Source organism: Anabas testudineus, chromosome 2 (genome assembly GCF_900324465.2).
Source record: "Anabas testudineus chromosome 2, fAnaTes1.2, whole genome shotgun sequence".
Taxonomy (NCBI): domain Eukaryota; kingdom Metazoa; phylum Chordata; class Actinopteri; order Anabantiformes; family Anabantidae; genus Anabas; species Anabas testudineus.
The window spans coordinates 23,913,442-23,936,609 of record NC_046611.1 but is presented as its reverse complement, the minus strand read 5'-3'; the positions used below and the strand labels follow the sequence as shown (position 1 = coordinate 23,936,609).

The following is a 23,168-nucleotide window of genomic DNA, read 5'->3' as shown; positions in this document are numbered from 1 at the left end:
AGCTAAAAATGGCTGCTTCCAAATACAAAGACAATGCTTCTTCTTTCCTTCCTTGCTGCCTTCCCTCTTTTTAAGCCTGCCAGGAATTTAAGGCTCTTACAGTCTTTGTGTTTCTCACCTCTGATCAGGTACACAGCATTAATAAAAGAGGGCAGGAGTAAGGAAAGCTGAACTTTAGCATTTCTAAGCTTTGGAACGTAGCCTGTATATGTGAACTTGTGCAGTGTCAGACTGAACCCTGTAGTTATTGGATGAGCACCAATAGGTCAGGCTGGCACATCACAAACCATCACAAACTCTTATTCCTTTACCTTTGGAGAAAAGTCTATTTTGTTATATTCATTGAAAAGTTCTATTTTTTTCCACTTTAGTCTGGCCTGAATTCTTTCAGATTCTGATGTTGTATGATAATAATGGCGCTGTAAAGCCTTTTTTCTGAATGTAGTAATAATCAAATTGTTTAACTGATGCCCCCTCCTCGACTCATTTGTTTGTGTAAATAAAGCATGCTTAAGAGGAGGGTCTTTATACCACCGTGCATGGTGCTACCAAAGCCAGTTGAACTAGCAAATGAGTTGGGTCGCACCATTATCTTTTATTTTTTTTTATTTACATTTATCCACCTTACCTGTTAAGTATTGGATTCGTTCCATTATGTTTCACTTTCCTCACTTCAATATGCACCCATTTATAAAGGCTGGTCAATGAGCGGTTGCGTGGATTTGGCTACACAGACGGGGGGGATGGTACACAACTTTCTGTGACTGGTGAATATTTTCCTCTTGTGCAGCCATCAGTATTGTTGAGATTCTCATGCTTGAGCAGGTGTGAACAAGGGCTTTGTATCCAAGAATAGTAAAAGACTGTGATGTTGGATGTAATACTTTTCTGTATACACACACCTGTTTCACGGTGTAACAGTACACAACGGAGTACGAAGCAACTGATTCTTGAGAAAAATGTGTAGCCAATCATGGGTTGCTCGAGGGATGATGTGTCTTTCAGATTTTTACTAATCTAGAGCTAAATAACAAAACACTCACAGGCCTGTGAATGTGTGTGTTTTGGGGTGTGGGTTGGAGATGGGGGGGGGAATGCCACAGTAACAGCATCTTGTGTAAACATATGCGTAGTTTTCAATGTGAAATGCACTTTATTTTTTGGATGAAAATGGCACAACAAATTAAGTATCTGCAAAATGAAACATATAAGCGATAATCAACATGCACTAACTTAACTGAGATATTGTAAAAACATTTGTGTGAACGTGGTGTCTATTTTTCCAAAGTGTTAGTTGTACTTTTTATTGCTTTGGTTAGTTCACTCTATTGAGAGATCTTGTTAATTTTGTATTAAAAACAAACGTGCTGTGCATAAAATTCCTGCCTTGACTAATTTGTTCATCCTCGCCCTGGCTGCGTGCCCCCCTTTTCGCACTCTTCTGTTTCCCTGGCAACTCTCTTCTTAGCTGTACGGTTGGCATGGAAACTGAAGTCTTAGAGCCAGGTATGTGTCGTCTCTATGACGACAGTGGAACAGTAAAGAGACATGGCAGCCCAGCCATGAGCCTTCATTCATCATTTTATTTTTCTCAAAGGTTACAGAGCTCACACTAACATATACACAACCCAGGCCCCTCCTCCCATCCCCTCCCATCCCACACAGAGGTGAGCGATTGCAAAGCGCAGATGGCTCAATCAGCTATCATACTTATGACAAATGAGACTTTTACACATCACCCTCTCATCTGTCTTTACCACAGCATTTTGAACACTCTTCCCAGTCACTCATTCAGTGGCCTCAATCCATTTATCATTGACCGCACCTACTGCAAGCTCATCCGTGTTGTCTTCCAGTTATTGTTATCTACACATTAAAAGCTTGCCTCATGATCTATGCAAGTGTTTGAGTAAAAACATCTTTAAAAAGTACATTGGTTAGCTCAAGAGGAAAGTTTCTAATTCTTCTAACTCTCAAGCTTTGACTATACATGAAATACGCACCTTCACAGGGTGTCTATAGTGTTATAATAGGTAGAGAAACATCCACAGGGGTGTATTCACAATGCTTTGAAATATAATCATCCAACTGAATATTAGCATTTCACATAGTGGTCAGCGTTACAGTATATTACTAGTCTCTTTCCAGTTTTGGACCATTCAGCTTATATCAACCTACAGCATGTTATTGTGTGTAGGTGTAGTGTAGTGTGTCTATGTGCATGTGTTTCAGACAACCTGTTAGTGTGGTACAGTGGGCATTCTTTCAAATGAGTGTGAAATCACATTATTTTGTGCCTTCCTATGGTGTGTCTATTTTCCGTGCTTATCCCATTTTTCCAAGTTAATCCGACCAATCGTTCTCCTCCAACTCCGAATCATCCTCAGAGTCGGAGTATTCCACAGCGATGCGCCGCGACAGTATGGTGGCCACGTCATTTCCAACTGGTTCTCTCTTTGCCTGCTGTTCCTGCTGCTCCTGCACCTTCTTCAGCTGGATACCTGCAGGACAAAGTGGAGGGTAAATCCATGTTTTGTGTTAAGTAGGGTGTGGTGTGTTCCTGATTAACTGCTTGATTTTCATCACTCTCTTTTTGAAAGTTAACATCATTGTGAATGTTTTCATCTATCACCCGACACATTTCATATAAAAATAATAAGCTGAATCTGGTTTTCAGCATTTATTTGATCTAATACTCATCGGTGCATATAAACGCAACGTGCTTAAGCTAATTACACACAATTACAATTTTACATGTCTTTACTAAATGTAGTAAAGTAAATCATACTGCTGGTGGAAAAATTAAGTGAACCTTTGGATTTAATAACTGGTTAAACCACCTTTGGTAACAATAACCTCAGACTTGCACAACATTAATTGTTCCTTACAGAACTGCTTCAGCTCAACCATTAGGACATCTGGTCTGAACATCTCTGGAGGCCATTCCACAGCATCTGGGCCACTCCAAAAGGCAAATCGTAGCTTAAAGCCATTTTGTAATAGATTTCCTTCAGTTTTTAGGTCATTCTTCTGCTTTATTACCCAACATATACAAAGCGTCAGCTGGTGGCCATTTTCCTGCAGGATCCATTTAAAAATTGGAAGTAATTTTCCTCTTAAGGATAGAAAATCATCCAGGCCCAAAGGCAGCAAAGCAGCTCCAAATCATGATGTTCCCTCAACTGTACTTCACATCTGGGATGATCCAGTATAATCATACTGGTATGCAGAGTTTTTTTTATATCATAAGTAAAGTTGCAGGATGCTTGCAGTTTTTGTGTTGTAATTAGTTAAGAGTGGCTCTAATCCATAACTCCTGTCTCCTTTCACTGGTTCCATAATTGCTAACTCCTAACTACAAGATGTTCCCAACCTGCACTGTTTTTTTAAATGTACTCCAAATGGACAGGAGCATAGGATGTGTTTGTGGTCAGAATTATAATCCTGAGCATTTCAATTATTGAAGGTAATTCTTGAAGTGTTTGTTTATTTATTCCTGATGCTATAACTGTCTGTTGCATTGCACAGATCTCCCTCAATCTCCCTCAGTCTATGATAATTATGGTTATGCAAGGTTATGGATAAATGAAGAAAATTGTAATTAGGTACTGATATGTGTAAGTGCATTTTTTGTTGGTGGTTTTGAGGTAAAAAATATAAATGCCTAATGTTCTAGAGAAGATATATATGTGCATAAAATGCGACAGAAACATATGTACGGCACAGCTCTTACCCATACGTATAGCAGCCAGAAGATCACTGCGGGCATCATTGACCACTGTGCTCTCAGCAGGTGTAGCGGAGGACATCTTGTGGGTTGTAGAGTGGGAGGCACCAGCTGCAATGGGAGGAGGTGGAGGACCAGGAGGGGGTGGAGCTGCCAAGGCCCCAGATACAGGTGGCGGAGGTGGAGCGTAGCCGCCTGCGCCAGCCATTGGCCCAGGAGGCATAGGACCTCCAGGTGGTGAGGCAAAGGCAGTCTGAGAAGAAGGAATAAGAGGGGCTGGAGGAGGGGGAGGAGGACCAGTGTTGGCGTAACCATCCATACTGCAAGAAAGACAGAATAAAAGAGAATTAGTAGATTAATAAAAATATACTTCAACAGTCATCACAATTTGAGATAAAGACACTGATCCACTAGGTGGCAGCAATAGCTTAGAGTTTACATTTGAACACTGGCCTGCCTGAGGTATTTAGCAGTTTTTAATTACATTTGCATTTCTGGCAGTAAAACAAGTAACATTTCTAATACTTAAATTAATCTTAATTAAAAGCCTGTACTAGATAACAGTCTCAAAAAGACACAGACAAAAAAGTAAAATACTAAATTATCAACAATTACAGAGTGGGTTGCAGAAGATATGTATATAGAAAATGTGATTAAGGAATTAATAATGCTGTGATGCTTATTTACGTGTGTATACACAATATTGTGTAATATGTTTTTTATATTTTTACAAAAAAAAACTATAATAAAACATAAAATATGTTGGAATAGAATGTAAATACAGAATATGATTACATAGAATATAAACATAAATGTAGGTTTGCCACAATCTTAAATTACAGTCTATATATTCTTATATTACCTATAGTCCACTGGTGGAAGGGACATGGAACCACCATTCATTGCCTCAATGGGTGGAGGAGGCAGTGGCACTTGATGGTGGTGAGCGCGGCCCAGTGTCCCACCCTGATAGGCCATCATAGCCCTGCTTCTGTTGTCATGTTCACCTCCTCCACGGACAGCGTGTCCTGCAGCCATCTGGGCAGCCAAGGCGCTGGGTGGGGGGCCAGAGTAGGTATGGGCGTGGCCAGCGTGGTTCATGGTGTTGGGGTAGTGGTGCTGATCAGGGCCATGGCCCCTAAAATATATAATAAAACAAATAATATAGTTCATTAAATGGCATCTGTCACTGAACTAATATGACTCATACACTGCCCACCAAAAATAAATAAATAAATAAATAAAAATCACACACTAATATTTCTTTGGACCGCCTTTATCTTAATTAATAATTTATTTATTTATTAGCACACATTTTTTTCTAAGGTCACGTATTGATGATGGGAGAGTCGGACTGCTGCACAAAGTCTTGTCCAGCACATCCCAAGGATTCCCAATAGGGTTAAGGTCTGGACTTGTGCCATCAGTATATTCAGGAAGTCAGCTGACCTCATTCTTTGGACACATAAGTTTGCTGAAACTAGACCTAAAAAAACTGCAGCAACTCCAGATCACAGGACTGCCCCCACAGGCTTGTTCAGTAGGCACTCGGCATGATGGGTCCATCACCTCACCTGCCTCTGTTTTTACTCTGATGCTTCCATCCCTCTGGAACAGGGTAAATCTGGACTCAACAGACCACATGACCTTCTTCCGTTGGACAGTTCTTAACCCAGTTTTAGTAGTTTCATTAGTCTCTTTAGATGTTTTCTTTGATTGATTCAAGCAAATAATTTGACGCTTCTGAAACAGATTAACATCTTTTCCAAGACCACAGGATGTGTCCTCTAACATGGCTGTTTAAGGAATGAGAAGCTCCTGACTGCATAAATTATGGGTAAATTAACTTGTTACTATATATAATATATCTTTTGATGAAAATGAAGAAACGTACCAGTGTGTGTGTTCACCTACCTGTTCTCTGGCGACATTGAGCCCTCAGAGGAAGTCCCTCTGTCTCGGTGTATGGTGTGTCGATGGTCCGGCCTCAACTCTTTATCCAGAGCCATCATGTTCCACTCTTGCCGACGGTTTCTTGCCTTGCGGACCTTCTTTACCTCCCTCTGCAATGTCCCATCCACACAACGCCGCTGCTCCTAGATGAAAGAGGAAATATATATAATTGTATTTTGTAAGGCCTTAAACCTTAAACGTTGTTTGTGATTTGGTGCTACACAAATAAAAATGGAATTGAATTAATTGAGAATAAAGAACTAGTAAAATATTAAAGTTTGACCAAAACTGACTGGAATAATAAACCAAAGCATGAACTGTGAGATCCTGATGACATAACTGTACCTTCTGCTTTCTCTTTTCTTTCCTCTTGTCCTCTGTATCCTGCAGCATCTTTTCCTTCCACAGGTCAAAGAAGTAAGAGGGGTCAGTGTAGAACTTAAGTGCTTCCTTGTGGTCATCCCTACAGAGAGTGAGAGAGAGAGTGAGAGAGGTTAACAAATATAGAGAAACCGTATGAATTAGTGTCAGTGCATTGTCCTTATTTAAGTGACAATGCACTGAGAGACACATTGAGTCATTTTTTGGAAGATGAAGAAGAGAGGACTAAAAGAAGTGCAGCTATGAATATTACAAAAGTGGAGCAGGCTCATGGAAGAACGAGGTTGAAATTATAAGTTAGTATCCTGCACTCTTATCACAGACAGCATAACTGGAAATGACAAGATGAAAAAATTGAAAGACAGAGACATAAAGACTGGAGAAAGAGAGAGAAAAGTCTGCTGTGTAGTAGGGTTTAGGAGTTGGATTCCCACTGGAGCTGGCCATGTTAAATATGTAATGCACCCCAAGTAATGGAAAACACACTGCATAAAAGCAGCTACCACATAGCAGTAAGAAATCCGCTGCTTTACTGTGAATGTAGGTCAGAAAGCAAGAATTTAAGAGCTTTAAAAAAGGATTTCTGCATAGTTCACAGTTGCAGTTAAGCCTTTTGAGACATTTTTACAGTCACACTGGCCAAATTATGATGGAAAACCAGTACAAACAATCTTTTTTCAGTACTTCCTAACAATACATATAGTAATAATAACTAAATTTGCTTACTTTTGTGAAATAAGCAGCAAATGTAGTTCACTTTTGCAAACTACATTTACTGTAAATACAGATCATCAACTTTATTTTATATAAAACTGAATGTCCATTTTGCCAAGTATCAATTAGGCTTTGCTTCCAAACACCTTCAAGTAATACTCACAGTATGCATCAAATGCACCAACCTGTATGGTGAGAGGATGCTGAGTGGCGGAGGCTTGTCGCTCACATTGTACATCTCTCTGACAGGAGTGGGCACGCTGCTCTTGGATACCACCTGCTGGTCCTGAGTGGTGGAGCTCTTGAAGGCTTTCCTCATGTTGATGTCTTGCAGAGAAACTGAAAACACAAAAAGGGAAAGCAAACAAATGACTGAATGTTTCCATTTGGAAAATGGAAGACAACAAGGACTGCACTGACATGGTTTCCCATTATCCCAGTAGTCTCTAACCCACCTTCCTCCACAGTGGAGTCTAGCTGAGTAACCTTGACGGCCAACCGGTCTATGCGGTCCTGGAGAGAGTTGGCACGCAGGTAGAAGGTGTTGGCCTCATTAAATAGCTCGCCAAATATATCCTCCGCATGTTTACCTGGAGAGGAACAATACAAAGAGAAAGAAACAGGAAATTTGAGAGAAAGACAGATACTTGATATAATTAGCTGGAGCCACATGGACTGAAGTTTGATCAATATAATGGTAATGTGACACAATGCAAAGCTGGAATCTTAAGAGCCTGTGCCGGAAATGCAGTCTCATACGGCTCCATATAGAAACATTCCGCATTAATAAATGATAGCCATGCAAGCTCAAAATCTCGTGATGTTATCATTTTGTTACCTAGCACTATTATGAGACTCACATCAATCCACTCTGTTCAGCCCACGCAACGCTAAACCCAGCACTTTATGATATTACAACAGGTGACCATCAGTTAGTTAGTTAGTAAGGCAGTCATCCGTGAACCTCAGGACTGGTTGTGGGGGTTAAGGAGTCTATGAGTGGGGTCTGTGACAGCCCTCTCATTAAACTGTGTTTCCTGTGAATATGTTATGCTTTCTGCCTAAGATATTTTTTAGCAGTTTAGCCTTTATCTGATAGTTTTATAATAGAGAGGCAAATTAAAATAGGATGATAGGGTAAGAGAGAGGGGGGGTTTCTGCAAAAAAGGTCTTCAGCCGGACTCAAACTAAGGACATTGTGGTTACATGGCATGTGCAATAACCAGTAGGCTATCAGGGCCCTTCAGGTTGTACGGTTTTTATACTACACTTATACACTAAGCAAGAACACTTGCAAATGAAAACTGGCGATTTGCTTATCCATAGTGCATTTGATGTGGATGTGGGTGGTGATGGTGGACTTCCTGAAGTCAGTGATTAGCGCTTTCACCTTCTTGGTGTTGATTATGGAGCTTCCCATTGGTTCCCATTGGGTATGGTGTTTATGTTGAAGGCAAAGATATAATCAACAAAAAAGAGTCCTTATTTTCCAGGTGTGACAGTGAAAAGTGGAGAGTGGAGCATTATATAGCACATTAAATGAGCCAAATGACTGCAGCAGACATCTAGTCTGTAGTAAATACTGGGATGTAGGTCACACTAAAAAGAGAATAATATAAAAAAATCCTCCACTGGAAGCCAACAGGTTAAAAGCCAGTCAGAGTAGTTTAACTATAAAACACTGTGTGTAAAAAGGTGGTATGCCTAACCCACACAAACACACGCCAAGGGCTATTTCTGTCGCTCCTGCTGACAGGATGGGCTGCAGGAACAATATTTAGAGGAAGGAAGAATCACAGAGCTAGAACGCTGAGGCCCATCAACTCTGACCTCCTCTCTTGAGGATTCTTACGGACACATACATGTGTATACAGACACGCTTAGTGTATTTAGTCTGAAGAAATACTCTGCCAGGCCTGTGCAAGAATTTATATTTAACCCACACAGCTGTTGTGGAAAGGCCCACTCCCTACACAGGAACTTGACACAATAAGAGGCAGACAGCAAAGGGATATGACTTGGCCAGAAGGGTTAACAGCGAAAAGGACTGGTTTAAATGTGCTTCTGTAGTCCCTTTGAACTATACAGCATAAACTCTCAACAAAGTTACTGTGAGAGAGGAAATGGGCCAAGGGCTACTGTGAAATGACAACACATAGCACACAGCTGACAGGGTTATGAAACGGTAGCATGAGAGTGGAAGATGAGCAAAACAATCAATCCTACACAGTTCTCAGCACAAACACAGTTAACAAACATCTGGTCATACATACATAAGTACACTGACATGAACATCCTCAAATACACACCAAAAGAGTATTATCTGCACTAACACATGCACACAGTGGAGCAGACACATTCATTTTTGCAGAGCTTTCTGAAAGGATTACTTTTCAACCCTCCATGTTACAGTGTGAGGCCACTGTAAGCCCTCTGCAGGCCCAGTGACCCCAGGCCCTGTAGCTATGACAACGCCCAAATCAATCACAGCTTCAGGATTAACGATGAATGCATGTGATCTTGTCCTGCTACAAAGACGGCACACATATACAGTGTAGACAGCAGTCATGCTGAAGTTAGTGGGATTATAGCCTAAGGATACTTCATTTCTTTTTCTTTTTTTTTTTTACACAATTTACGATTCAATTTGAGCCAGTTATTGTCTTTTTTGTTCAAAGACAGATAAAGACAGACTTTGCAAGTCTGTCTTTGTCTACATTTTGGTGTGCGTGTGTGTGTCTTACTTAGGCTGCTGAGCTGACGGATGATGGCAGAGAGTGTGTTGTTCATCACACACTCCAGTTCACTGCCGATGCCCTCAGGGAGCTGCCCTCGGCAGAGGTGGCGGGGCTCGATATTCCTCTTTACCAGCGGCATGGCAAAGCCTCACACCGACACAAACTGCATGGAAATATAAAAACAAAGCACACATTATTTTAGATACTAGTTAGAGGTCACTGTTTGCAATGGAGAAACTAGCAGACCAGATGATATTTGACCCCCACCAACTGTTGACACGCACATGACTGTACACATCTGGTACAAAGCTGGGAGGTTCATTTATCTGTACAACTCTTGTGATAATAGGCTAGAAATTGTGTGTGTGTGTATGTGTGTGTGTATAAACAACTGTGCTCTGTGTGATTTTCGAGTGAACCATGAAATCCAAGTTATAACCGAAAGCAATAACCCTGCAATAAATATAACTTCCCTGTGTGTCATTTCAAATTAAGTTCTAGGAACATAATTTTTCCGAACTTTGTTTTTGAGAAGCATTTTTTATATGGGCATCGTTTTATGGTAAGATAGTGGTGTCTATCTTCTGTACCTTTAGGTATATACAAACAAACACATTGGAGCACTGTCAGTGATGACCAACAGTATCCCAGAGCCAGAAGACTTGTGGCAACCAACAGAGAGATTAAGGCATTAGGGATAGGAAGATACAGTGTGCCAGCTAATCCTAGGCCAGCTTGTCACCAGCCCAGCTGGAATCCTGACACAAACAGATTCATGGATGTAGTCAACACCAAAAACACAGAAAATTATGGACCATGCCATCGTCAAAAACAAGTGCTGATAAATAATCGTAGCTGAATCAATAAACAAAATGTTCCAAATGCGTGCTTTGTCACTTTCTCCACAGAATAGACGCCCACACATAGAAACTTTGAACTTGATCAACTATATACAATCCTGAGTGACTTTGATCAGACACTCTGAACTCTATGTTGTTCAAAGCACTACAGACAATTACGCGGAGCGGGAGAAATTTCAGGGTGCATCGGGGCAGCCATCTTATCACCAGTTCTTCCTGCTTCCTGTTTTTGAGTTCTGAGCATGGCTCCTGTTTCCTGGTCCTCCCTGTGTCACATCTCGCCTTCCTGTCCAAACTCTAGGCCAGAACAATACTGCCAAGTCTCAAGAAGCAACGGGGAGGACAAACACACAGACAGATGGAAATATGCACAAGCCCTATTGCAGTGAAAACTTTCACACACAATTTTTAGCCTCTTCAGTCAAAGGATCCATTCTAAGTTACGGTTTGTTAGTTGAGCTTTACTGTGCAGCTTCACCAAAACAAAAAAGGACTTCAGAGAAAAGCAGGTTGGAGGTACACAGGAGCTCTGGCAGTCGGACAGAAGACTAAAAATAGATGACAGGTATCAGAAATACAACCCCCCATGTTTTTGGTTCTTGCAGGTATTCATTAATGACCACAAAAATAAGTGATAATATTCATGGAAAACAAATAAAAAAATAATAATTACACCTACAAAATACTGGCTTTTTATTTTGCTTTAAATAGTCACCCTGTATTTGTTGTGTCTATCGCTATAAAAAGATGAGGTTACATCCTCAATACAATAATCATTAACAAAGCAAGAAAAAGTTGAGTGTCTCAGCAGGAAACTACTGTAATTACAGATTGTGTCGTTACAGCTGTCCAAGACAGAAAAGAGACATTTCTGTTCACCGAGGCCAATTCCCAGCAGCTGATTCCTCATCTGGCCTTGTTTTCTCAGCTAGCGGCCCCCTGCAAACCACAACAGCCTGACGCCAGTAAGAGAAAACAAAAGGGTAAAATTACACCAGCATGATGTAGCAAAGGAAACTGAATGCAGTCAATAAGGTTTTGTGCAAAAGTGCTGTTTTGGCTTAGCAGTCTGCATAAACATTTTGGAAACATGGTGCTTCTTGTTGAAGAAGAAGGAGGTGATGCAAATGAGAAGATTACATGTTTTTGCTTTTACTGCCTGGCTGGCATGACAATCACACCAATGAGGCGAAATAATGAGTGAGGGACCGGAGGGGGGTGACCGGGAGGGGGGACGGGCCTTGTCTGCATGTGAGAAATGAGAGGAAAGTGGAGGCGAAAGAGGATGCATGTGAGAGACACCAAGTGGGATGTGAGTGTGTGATAGAAGCAAGACAGTGGGAGACAGAGAGGAAAATGTGTGTAACATTCAGAAGTGGACAAAGTGTGTGAATGTGTGTGTTTATGTGTTTGAGGGAGAAAGAGTCTATTGGGTAGGGGGAGGGGTAGGAACAGGGACCTCAGGGAAGCCACTGAAAGGTTCCCGGGACAATAGATCTTCGTTCACACGGCAACAGCACTAGCTCCCCCATGCATCCTCCCCAACCCCCTCCACCTCCCCCCTCTTCAACCTTCTTTAAGGCCCCCCTGTACTGTCGCAATAAAAGCGTAGCAAGCAAGCGCTCCTCCTTCATCCACCACTCTCTCAGAGAGAAAGAGAGCAGAGAGAGTCTCAATCAGAGCACCAGCAAAGAATTTATTAGATTATGCTTTTAAACCTAGATTCTCATCCACATGCTTAATATTTCTCACTCTTCCTTTATGTTGTGTGTTTGGATGCTAATTATTATAACCCAACATGTCCACTCAGCTATTCAAGTATACAAACATGTGCAAACACACAGAAACACACCAGGTAGCCTCTCAAATGTCCCATTAAAGGCATCTTAACAGTCTCATCAACAGCAAAAATGTCTTTGATCCTCCATGGGCGAGGTTGTGGCTGTGTCCAGGGTAAAACACACTTCCCCTTGTGACTCCTGAAAGCTGCCCACATCTCTACACTAACACACAGACGTAGAAGCCTTTACTACAGATGTGAGAACTCCATTAAGATCTGATAGAGTCATTACAGATTTATGAGCTGAGTACAGCTTCTTGTTGCACGCCGTTTTGCTTGTTCTGATGTTATGAAAAATGCAGCCTGGATTACGTCAGATCACAATGCCCTATATATGACGTAGAAAAAAAAGTGTTGTGACTGTCCAGGAATGTCGTCTTGATCCAATTTTACTCAGGGTGAAACACTGATGGTGATGTAAAAGTGAATATTAAAGGGTGCAGAAAAGCCATTATGGTGTAGATTTTAACAATCTATCAGGGAGTTGATGGAGTAATCCTTCAATCAAGTAATGGAAACTGAGGAGTAAAGTAACAGACTTTTTCAGCATTTCAGGATAAAACCTACAGATGCTGCAATCTTGACATGAATTAAACTGGTCAGATGTGGTACACAAGCATGTGTGTGTGTGTGTGTGTGTGATCCGTTTTATAATTACTGTATGTCACTCAGTCATCAGTGCCTCCAAAATGTGGAGGATGTAATCCTAATAACTAGACGCATTCATAGAAACTAATGATGTTTAATTATTCAACACTTAATTTGTATTTCCAGTTCACCATTTGTGAGTGTTATCATCGTAGGGACATGCTAAAGTTATGTACTATTTCGATGCCACAGATTTTCCATTTATCCACACACTCTGAACTAATGGCCCCCCTCCATCAATCACTGTTCCGCACCGTCGCTTCCCGTTACTGATCGACTGACCCACATCTGTTCATCCACCCCGGTTCCGGTGAATTACTGCCACTTTCAATCCTAAATTCAACCAGCCGGAACTGAATAACACGCCGCTGCACACACAATAACAATCATCTGTACCAGAATAGGTTTCTGGTTACCCATCAGCTGGGAAATATTTAATGTTGTAGCGGGGATTTGCCTACGGAGGGTCCGCTTGTTCTCCTCCAACTGGGGGCAGCTCTAAATGACCACTCGGTTAGCTAGCTTACAGCCAGTGGTCGACTTCTGAGTTTTCACCAATTTCACCACAGTCAACAGAAATAACCACACACATTTTAACATTAGGATAAAGGCTGTTAACAGTCGTTGTAAAAAGTGTACTAAGGTCCTCACCAGCACTTGAAATATTAGAAGAAATCAGCCCGTCCGCATGTCCCGTTAGGTACTCCTGTTAGCTGCCATCCCGTGCCCCCCAGCCCGTCTGGACACTCCGGGGAAAAAAGTCCTTTGAGGACGGGGACACGCCCACCAGCCTCATCCACCAATCGGACCTCAAAGCAGAGGATTTTACTCGCGATGGACGTGCCAATCAACCAATAGCGTTTCTCCAGGAGAATGAGTGACAGGGAGACTCCCCTGCTTGAAAGCACTGTTGCTAATAGAGGAGGCGGGGCTACAGTTGGGCGTTGCTGATGAGCTTAACGTGTTTTTTTTTTTGTTTTTTTTTTTGCGCGACTCGGTCCCACTGCTTGTCAAAATTAAAATAACTTTAAATTCATTTGGCTCTTGTGGGGGATGTTGTAAGAGCCATAAAACAAAAAGGAGTAGCTGACACTAGCGACTTGTGGGTTTTATAGGGTTTGCAACATGACAGGGATGATGCTGAGAATGAGAGTGTAAAAGCTAGGCCAGCATCCTGCAGGAAGAGGGTCGACGAGAGGACTTGCTATTCATAGATCTGAGCTTCACTATCCCAGGTGTGTCTGCAGATAAAAACAGTCTGAGGGAGGTGACTGTCATCCAAGTGAAGAGAAAACGAGCAGAAAATAGTCTCTCAACTGTAAACAGAGCGTTGTCCATTAGAAAGGGAAAGCAATCTTGATTATTGAACAATCAGTAGTATCTCTGGACAATAGGGAAGCTATCGACTGCATTAGATATACAGCTGCCAGCTTATCATTTATAATTGATTTGATCTATGAATACCAAAACATACCCTTATGGTGTACTTGGATTTAACAGCACCTGTCTGGTTTCCAAGTAGCTGTGCACGTGAGGTCATATACTGTAGTGCTAAAACTAAAATGAGTTATTCTGCAGTTTTCATAATCAGACTTCTTCAAGCAAACATGCCAAATAATCTTTGTTTGGTTTCAGATTAGTGAAAATCTGTTTTTTCTTTTAAATTGTTGATTTTTTAACTTTTTAAGTTACTCTCACCAGAAAAAGATGCTGTTTAAACTCAAGAATCACATTTTGAACTATTTTCTGACACAGACAAAACAATGAGTGATTTAATCAAGAATTTAGTCATTAGATGCAGCCCTATTTCATTTGATGTATCTCTCTAAACTGATTATTCAGCTAGACATTATAATGAAAAATCCATGCCAAAATGTTTGTAATTTTCTATCATAGACCACAAACATCCTTCGCAAAAAGAAAATCAGTGTTTCCACTTTTATTGTCAGGATACTTGCTTCATGTAAAATAATTCAATATAATACAGTACAATGCATGTTCCGTCTGCCATCCTCCATGCGATTGGTTGGTTTTGTAATCATGTTGTAAGGCTTGCCCGCAGCATTCAGCAGCTAAGCGCTCAGCTAAGCGCAAGTTGCTTTGCCACTCTTACCATTAAACCAAAACCATGAAAACAGATTAAATTATAAGCTACTAAAATCTTTTTTGTCATTGTTTGTCCTTTCTGAACAAAAACCCTCAACGCCACAGCTGTGGGCTCCTCCCAGCATACTTCACAGCAGCTCAGTTCAGTGGCCCTCACAGGGCCACGCACACAAAATAAACGGACAGACAGGAGGACAGACGGACAGGGAATCTGTCGACGCTGGCAGTCACATAGCAGCTTTCAGTCTTCTCCAAGATTCAACAGGAAGAGGGTAACTTGCTGGGGTGGGAAGTACGTAATTACGCAATGGTGAGGAGACAGGTGAAGAAGAAGAGGGGAGGAGATGACACGGCAGATTAATGTGCCCCCATAAACCAAGCCAGCTTCTCTTGGCTGGTTTAATTACATCTGAGTAACTGATACAGGTTGGACTCGCACACAGTATCCATTCTCCTCATCCTCCTGCCTTATGTTTCACCCGTCAGATTTTACTCTATATCTGTGTTTCTTTTACTGGGGGTATGATGTTATCTTGAAGGGAAGATTGTTGTCGTTCTGACCTAACGGACAGCTGCGGAGAAAGTGCCCTCTGTGGGGTGGGGAGGTGGTTGCCTTGGACATCCCCACGCCCCTCAGTACATTCGTTCAGGTAGGCGCGGTGAGGGCTGCGTATGCGTGTATATGTGTGTGTTTACATGTGTGTATTAATGTGTGTGGGAAGGGTGTTTCAGTAGCGGTGGGTCTGGTGGGAGTACTGGGGAGGCTGTTGGGAGGTAGAGGAGTATCCCATGCTGCTTTGGGGCAGTGATGTGCTTGGTCCAGGGTTCTGGTAGGCAGCATGTGGATTGGAGCGCTGCAGGGACAAAGAAGAAGATGGATATATATTAAATCTTATTAATGTCTTCTGCTCCTGATCACTTGTCGTGTCAGTGATTAGTGTTTTTTAGGTTGTGTATAGCCTATTTTTTTTGTTGACACAAAGAAACGCAGTCTTGGGAGAGAAAGAGGACCTAACTTGCAACAAGGTCTCCAGCTGCACTTGAACCAGGGACATTGCAGTTATGTGTCATGGGCACTAACAATTAGGCTACCAGAGTGTTTCACTGTATTGTATTTACGATAGTGCACATAAAGTGTGAGTGTGTGAGAAAAAGGCAGAGACCTACCTGGTAGTCTGAGGTCATGATGAGCCCGCTTGAGGTAGTGGTGGGCGGGACAACTCGCACTTTCTTCAGAGGTGGGCCCTGGGCGTGGCTGTTGTCAGGATTGCCAGTGTGCCCTGCCCCATTTGTGTGGTTGTTTCCCTGCTGCTGCTGCTGGTTTTTCTACAAGCGGAAACAAACAAAAATAATAATACAACATTGTCAGTAAATAATTTTCGCATTTCTTTAATTTTTAGGATTTTTTGTGTTATCTATAACATCTATTATGTTATTATTCATGAGATAAGCTTCATGCTTAGAAACTGCCCACGTGGCACATATGGTTCTTACTTTGTCTGCCTTGTCCTCTGGTTCCTCCTCTGTAAGGAACTCTCTCTTGGGGTAGGGAATCTGGCAGCCTGCAAACACACTGGAGAAAAAAAAATGGAAAGAGGCATGTTAACTTCAAACATTTATTCCCACAACTCAAAGCTAATTATCTAAGGGATGAGTTCAACGTGGTAGACGTCCTTGAGCCATGTGACTCAAGCTAAGGAGTAACACAAGATAAATAAACTGGGTACAGAGTGTGTGTGTGTGTGTGTGTGTGTGTGTACAATTGACTCACTCAGACGTTGGCAGGGGCTCCTCCAAAAAGTAAGGGTCCTGCATGGCCAGCTCAGATGTGATTCTACGAATAGGGTCCATGGTCAACAACTTCTGCAGCTTTAAAGTATTACAGAAGATGTTAGCTTCAAACAACAAACCACTAATATAAGAGACAATTACGAATCGTGCTTCATATGTCATTTGCATTTTAACTCACCAAGTGGAATGCTTTGCTGTCTGGTTTGACTTTATGTTTTTCCATGTACTTTATAAGGCTGCAGTTTGTGTATCTGTAATGGCAAAGGAGCAAACATTAACATTAACATGGTCACTACAGGGCAATTAGTCCATGTAAAAGCATACAGAGTTGTTAGTTGATGGTTAAGTAGGGTTTGTGTACAACACTCAAAACTATTTTTGTCAGCAGACAGCACAGAAAACTGGGACACTGGTGCTCGGCAGACTCACGTGTTCCTTCTAAAGTCTTTCATCAGCGTGGAGTGTTCTGGCATCTTTTTGATGTCCTCCCAGTCTTTATCTGTTAAATGAGAAAAAGACAAGATTACATCACCGCACAACCTAACACCCTTGAATAAAGGATGATTCAGGTTAAGGATTATAATCCTTTGGACAGAAATGCTCATGATTTTTCCACAACAACATTATACTTGAGCTTACTTTGTGAGTAAAAAAACATACAGGTCACTATCTGTTTTATCTAACTGAAAATACATTTTGCTCATCTTCAAGTTTTCATACAATATATTTGATAAGAACCACTAAAAATGTGTAAGGCTTAATTTCTTGCAGAATCAAAACAAACCCCATCACACAGACTGGTGACTTACACAACTAGAGCAGCAGAGATAAGAGAAAGAAAACTCAGAAGCAGCTTAAGTGAAGTGGAAAATATAGGCCCAAATGAAACCCTGAAAGTAAAAGTTTGTGGCTTAGCTTCATTTGTTGCACCAGTGGATTTATGTTCAGAGCCCACAGACCACATCACTGCCTAAAGTAAAGAAGCAAGAAATACCAGGGAAATATTCTGCCCCTGCTCGGAACAGAAAATGCTCGAGTTTCCACTGCACTTTCCCAATGACAAAGGAACACAGTATCTGTAAGACTTCTGTATTATAGCTGGCAATCACCATTAATATACATACATTCTTAGAAAAGTCAAAGTATTTCTTTTTCCTAAAAAAAGCTATCTATCTGCTTTTAAATCCTTCAGAATATTTTCCATCAGTGTTGCAGTAGCAGAGACTCACCAGCAGGGAAGCCCATGACGTTAAAGATGCGATCCAGCTGATCATGGTGGTAAGGGTTACTGGTTTTGATGTCTTCCTGGCGACAGTGGAATATGGGCTCAGACGTCAGCAGCTCTGCAAAGATGCAGCCAATAGCCCAGATGTCTGAAAGAAAAGCAGAGCACATACTAAGCTAAGCTGTCACTGCAGTAAGTGGAAGTGTCTCCTTATGTTGACACATGAGCATCTACTAAATGACTAAATGTAAATGTAAATGCCCGACTCTCACCGATGGCTTTGGTGTAGTGCCGAGCCCCCAGCAGCAGTTCAGGTGCTCTGTACCAGAATGTGACCACCACAGGGTCGAGATCGGCTAAAGGCTTCAGTGGTGAATTGAAGAGACGGGCAAACCCCATGTCGGCTGCAGAGTAAACATCACAGTCAGTAAAGTAATAGCAAGCTTTTAAAGCATACGTAACATCTGAAAAAACAGAAATTATACATACCAATCTTTACTCTACCCCTTTCTGGCCCTTCTCCCATCACTAAAATGTTAGCTGGTTTCTGTCAGAGAAAAAGAGACACACACATTTAAAATATTTTAGGAATTGGCAGCAAATCTACTGAGATTCATTCAGAGTTGTTTGGCTCAGTGGTGGAATTACAGTAATGCACACTTTGTGTATTCAAAACTACACTGCTGCCCTCTAGTGGACATTATACACCCACTGCAATCCACTGGAGAGCACTACTACTATTTCTATATAACCACCATCAAGCAGCAGTGCAAACAAAAAACTACTTTGGCTTCTACTTTGGCTACACAGACTTGTTTTTTTAGTGTTTTTCGGACTGAAGGACCAAATTTGGGAACCGCTGTACTAGCGATTTCTTTAAATAATCAATGACTGAAGTCTTCTAAAAATAGAATACTACAGAATGTGTAAATGACAACCCAAACCTGTTTACAAGTGTTTGCAAACATGTGAAAACATAGTTATGAATCATGACTAAGCACGTGCAGACTGATGTGCCTTCACATGCCATCAACTGATTTTCTTCCCAATAACAATCCAGTTCAATCTTTCATCAACTGTTGCTTTGTTTTCCCTTCTGCCTGAATATTTTCTCTCCCTCCCTCCCTCCTCCCCAATCCTCTTACAAGGTCTCTGTGGAGGACCCAGTTGGCATGAAGGTAATGGATGCCATCCAGGATCTGGTAGAGCAAAGACTTGACCATTCCTCTAGGCAGCTGAAGTGGCTTCTTGTTGGCCTTGGATGCTCTGTGGAACTTAATAATGTGCTATGGAAAGACAAGACAACGCCATTATTGGTGGTGTGTTCATACGCGTTAAACGAAATCCATTGTTTTGTGTGTATTCTTGTCACAGTTTAATCACAGATGTAAGTTTATGCTACAGGCGAGATGAGTAAGGGTGATGTTTGTGGCATGTGTTTCCACTTCCTTAAGAGGGGAATGTGAGTGTTGCAGCTCTGTGGCAGAAAATGGCATTTTAATTCAGTTCTGGTACTCTGCCAGTTGTAACTGCCAATTGTAAAGCAGGAGAGGTTTGACTACAAAATCCTAAAGACTTCTTGGTTTATGTGTGTGCTTTAATGAGACTCAGCAAGGCATAATTCCTTTCTTACAACTTGTGGTGAATGTGAGCTTGTATGCATTAGCAGTACAAGTTATTTCTGCATATGTGAATGTTTATGCAGGAGTGTTGCATTAGTTTTTGTTTAGTGTAATCTGACTTTGAAACAGAAACAGATTGTGAATGCACTCAGATAAATGGGTGCAAAGCTAGTAAACTATAAGTTTCTATTTATATGAATAATAATTTCACAAAATAATCATGAACAAAACTATTTGTTCATTCAGAAGACAATATGTATTAAGAGAAGTTGTGCCATGAAACAGAGTATGTTCCGTGTGCGCTTTTTACCCAGAGATCATGTTCGGCGTAATCAAAGAGCAGCCATACTTTACGGTCTGCGTGTGACAGGAAAACCTTCTGCAGTGAGATGACATTGGGGTGCTTCAGCTCCCGCAGCAGCTGCAATATATAAACCCAATCAGAGAACGGCACTATCCTTGCAGCAGTCATGAAAGATAAAAGTCAAGTTGCACTTGTAAATGCATGTATGAACTGTGAAAAGTGAAGAATCCACTGTACCGAAGACTGTAAATGTTACATAATGGGATGGACAAAGGAAAATAAACACATGTACAGGGCTGCAGCAAAAAGTAGCTTTATAAAGCCTAGTTTATGTGCATGATAATTTGTCTACTCTCTTTAGTCTTCAGAAATTCTTTCTAGCATTTCTATTTTATGTCTGTTGCTGTCGACATAACAAACACTACATTGTGAAGGAAAGTAGTTCTATAAACCACCTAGTAATGGCATGAAGAGACCAAACAAAAGGAACAGAGTAACCTATGCAGTTCTTACTGCAATCTCTCTGCAGGCTGACATGGAGATGCCAGTGCCTTCAATCTGCTTGAGGGCGTAGTCCTTATCATCCTTCCTACAAACACAGAAAGAGGCAGAACAACATCAACACCAGACCAGACTGTGGGCCCCCTGAGAGCTGTCTGCACAGTAACATAAAGGGGGCACTTGGCAGCTGGCACAGGGACTCTGAGAAGAGGCCGACTTGCATTACCTCCAGATTTGTGTAATCAACCTCACCTCTGAGGCTCAAAACAATAGAAGGGGAGAGGAAACAGGCCCTGTCTGGCAGCTGGCGAGGGACAAACAGAGCACTGGGACTGGCTCTCAATTGAATGAATCTCTTACAACCCCTCCCTCCCCCTGGCCTAAATCATCTCATAAACCCATGCTTTGTGCCTCCACAGGCCTTGTTCAAATGCTGCAGTTCAACAAATTAGCTCACAGAGTCTCATAAACAGCAGTCTACTGAACTACTGTCTATGTGAACACAAACATCTTTAAACACTTTAGGGCTCTTTTGTGCGGTTCTGGCTGCCAGTATGTCCGGGTTATGATAATGGGACTAGTATGAGCCTGACAGCATAAGTTGCCCTCAGCACTCCCGAGCTCTGGTCCTGACACAGTTAAACTGTTGCAGGGGTCGCATCAGAAACAGTTGAAAAACAGGACATAAATATAAAGATTTAAAGATGAAGGTGGGTGGTAATCTGGGGCTCTCGGGTTTAGGGGCTATAAACTATACTGTTCACAGTTTGCAACTAAATGTGGATCTTTGGTGCATGTCATTCCCCATCAACCCTTATTTCATGATATCTTCCCACTACTGAAATTGAGCCTGACATAGATTAAAAGTAAATGGATGCAATAAATAAATAAAATGAAAAAGCAAGTTAACACAAGACGAAATTTATTAAAGGTACTTCAGATGTATGCAAGATGTTATAAAAAAAAAAAATCTAGCTCTGCTTGTCTGGCTTTTCAACCACGCAAAAACATACAGCACAAACATGTTCACTTCTAAAAATAATACAGTTCACACAAAGTAATCTCTGTGCTAGCACATGTATTTAAGCATTGGTAGAGACACTGACTGGAGGCATGATTAAAGGAACCGTTCTCTGAGACCACCCCAAGTTCTGACACATGCAAGTGCTGTTTCCACCGGTCACCTACAATTGCTCTGCAATTTCCAAAATAAAGGTAATGCCCAAATGTTGGATAAATGCTTCTGAAATGCTATAACATTTTCACAATTTTCAAGTTTATCCTTCCTTTATCGTCCCTTCTACAGCAAAAATAAGTGGTAAACCACATGTCATTGCTATTACACACTACAGAAAAGTGTCATCAGTAATCTGGCAGTGCAGGAAATTTCCATGCACAGCCCTTCACATTGTTCACTTATTTATCTGCATAAGTCTGTAACAACATGCCTCCTCTGCCAGTGGCCTTGCAGAGAAAACATGAGAGGAGTAATTAAAATGTATTTGGGAGAGGGAGGGAGGGGGGTGGCGCAGGGTTCAGTGGCTAGAGGCCTTGCTGGTCATGAACTCACCCATCTTTTCTCTTCGCCTTGTATACATGACCGTAGGTGCCTCTTCCCACTTTGCATCCTTCGTACTCAAACAGGTCCTCGACACGCTCTCTTTCGCCGGTCAGCTTCACTTTAAAGTCATAGTCCATTTTCACCTCTGTTTGGGTTCAATGTCTCCGCTCCTTCCTTTTTTTAAAGCGTCGCTTGGGAGGCAACTAGGCTACTCCAACGAGCTCGGTTTGGTAAATCAGCTAGTTGCCTTCCCCAGCGCGGCCCTTTCGTCCCTCAGCCCCGCGTACACATCGAGTTTTCGGGTCAGATTGGATGCTCTGTGCTCGGAGATGGACCCGAAATATCTTCCGTAATATATATTCCTTTCTCTTGTTGCTGCGTTTCTCTCAGCCGGTATCTGCTCCAGAGAGACGCACTTCACTCGGTAACGACGGCGTATTGGCGCACGGCACTGTCGCAAAGCGTCGTGAAGACGGCCCTGCAGCAGAGAAAGGAGAATGGCTGGAGCCTGCACCACGTGGAAATACATGTCCGTAAAAATTAAAGCTGAGGATGAACTTTAATAGATCACTGCAACTGGATGGTGGGAAATAAGGGGGAAAACATATTTTTAATGTTTCTCTATCACCGGGTTAGTAAATTAAATTGTTTTTAATTTGTTTAAAGCGGACGAGAAGAAAAGCCTGTATTTCCCACCAACACAATAGGCTAAGTACGTTATTGTTAAAGGTTTATATAATAAAATTAAATAAAATAGGACACTATTAAATAAACTGTTACAGAGCATCAATAAATAGTTGTAGTGTTGAATTCAATAGTAATTCAGAAAATTAGACATAAGAAAAAAAGATTAAGATTATCTGCAAAATATCTTCAAATATCTTAAAAAAATATTGCTGTGGCTTATTTGACTTTTCATTAGGATTCTTTAAATAATAGGATGTGTGAGATAACATCTCAGATGATGACCATAAATAAATAATCAAACAATAAACAATAATCCTGAACACTAGAAGACAACGAGATATTTAAGGAGCAACATGCAGTATATTTCTTGTCATGATTGTGAAAGCCTATACTGAAATATACACTCTAGTGGTGCACAGTCACCAAAGAAACTAGTAGGTAGACTATTATGTATTAGATAGACTAAATCCACCTGCTACTGGCTATGTGTAGCATTCTCTTTTATTCTTC

General features: G+C 41.4%; 2 protein-coding genes across 3 annotated transcripts; both read right to left on the bottom strand.

The window, feature by feature from the left end:
• Nucleotides 1-1,135: 1,135 nt before the first annotated feature.
• On the bottom strand, nucleotides 1,136-13,609 carry wasf3b (WASP family member 3b). 2 transcript variants are annotated; one of them, XM_026364342.1, is made up of 9 exons: nucleotides 13,513-13,609; nucleotides 9,520-9,676; nucleotides 7,231-7,365; nucleotides 6,961-7,114; nucleotides 6,026-6,143; nucleotides 5,642-5,823; nucleotides 4,590-4,865; nucleotides 3,734-4,047; nucleotides 2,344-2,501 (listed from the first exon to the last, which is right to left on the bottom strand). In XM_026364342.1, exons 2-9 carry the CDS (start codon nucleotides 9,650-9,652, stop codon nucleotides 2,344-2,346), a joined length of 1,470 nt encoding a protein of 489 aa, XP_026220127.1. In that variant the 5' UTR covers nucleotides 9,653-9,676; nucleotides 13,513-13,609. The 2 variants fall into 2 exon arrangements, with proteins under 2 accessions (XP_026220128.1, XP_026220127.1); XM_026364343.1 differs by lacking the exon at nucleotides 13,513-13,609 and having other exon boundaries at nucleotides 1,136-2,501; nucleotides 9,520-9,652.
• Nucleotides 13,610-14,784: 1,175 nt separating this feature from the next.
• cdk8 (cyclin-dependent kinase 8) lies at nucleotides 14,785-22,430 on the bottom strand. Its single transcript, XM_026364158.1, has 13 exons — nucleotides 21,981-22,430; nucleotides 20,423-20,498; nucleotides 19,916-20,026; nucleotides 19,129-19,269; nucleotides 18,473-18,530; nucleotides 18,256-18,387; nucleotides 17,988-18,131; nucleotides 17,188-17,257; nucleotides 16,937-17,009; nucleotides 16,739-16,836; nucleotides 16,462-16,540; nucleotides 16,135-16,293; nucleotides 14,785-15,821 (listed from the first exon to the last, which is right to left on the bottom strand). Exons 1-13 carry the CDS (start codon nucleotides 22,106-22,108, stop codon nucleotides 15,696-15,698), a joined length of 1,395 nt encoding a protein of 464 aa, XP_026219943.1. The 5' UTR covers nucleotides 22,109-22,430; the 3' UTR covers nucleotides 14,785-15,695.
• Between the last annotated feature and the right edge of the window lie 738 nt (nucleotides 22,431-23,168).

Excerpts from the sequence above, each read along its gene's own strand:
- wasf3b (XM_026364342.1), bottom strand. The coding sequence starts at position 9,652 with ATGCCGCTGGTAAAGAGGAATATCGAGCCCCGCCACCTCTGCCGAGGG. Across the intron at positions 7,366-9,519 it reads CCGTCAGCTCAGCAGCCTAA|GTAAACATGCGGAGGATATA; the intron begins GTAAGACACACA and ends GTTCCTCTCCAG. Across the intron at positions 2,502-3,733 it reads TCTGGCTGCTATACGTATGG|GTATCCAGCTGAAGAAGGTG; the intron begins GTAAGAGCTGTG and ends TTTGTCCTGCAG.
- cdk8 (XM_026364158.1), bottom strand. The coding sequence starts at position 22,108 with ATGGACTATGACTTTAAAGTGAAGCTGACCGGCGAAAGAGAGCGTGTC. Across the intron at positions 20,499-21,980 it reads AAGGCGAAGAGAAAAGATGG|GAAGGATGATAAGGACTACG; the intron begins GTGAGTTCATGA and ends CTGTGTTTGTAG. Across the intron at positions 16,541-16,738 it reads GAGCCCCTGCCAACGTCTGA|TGTGTTTGCAGGCTGCCAGA; the intron begins GTGAGTCAATTG and ends TTTTTTCTCCAG.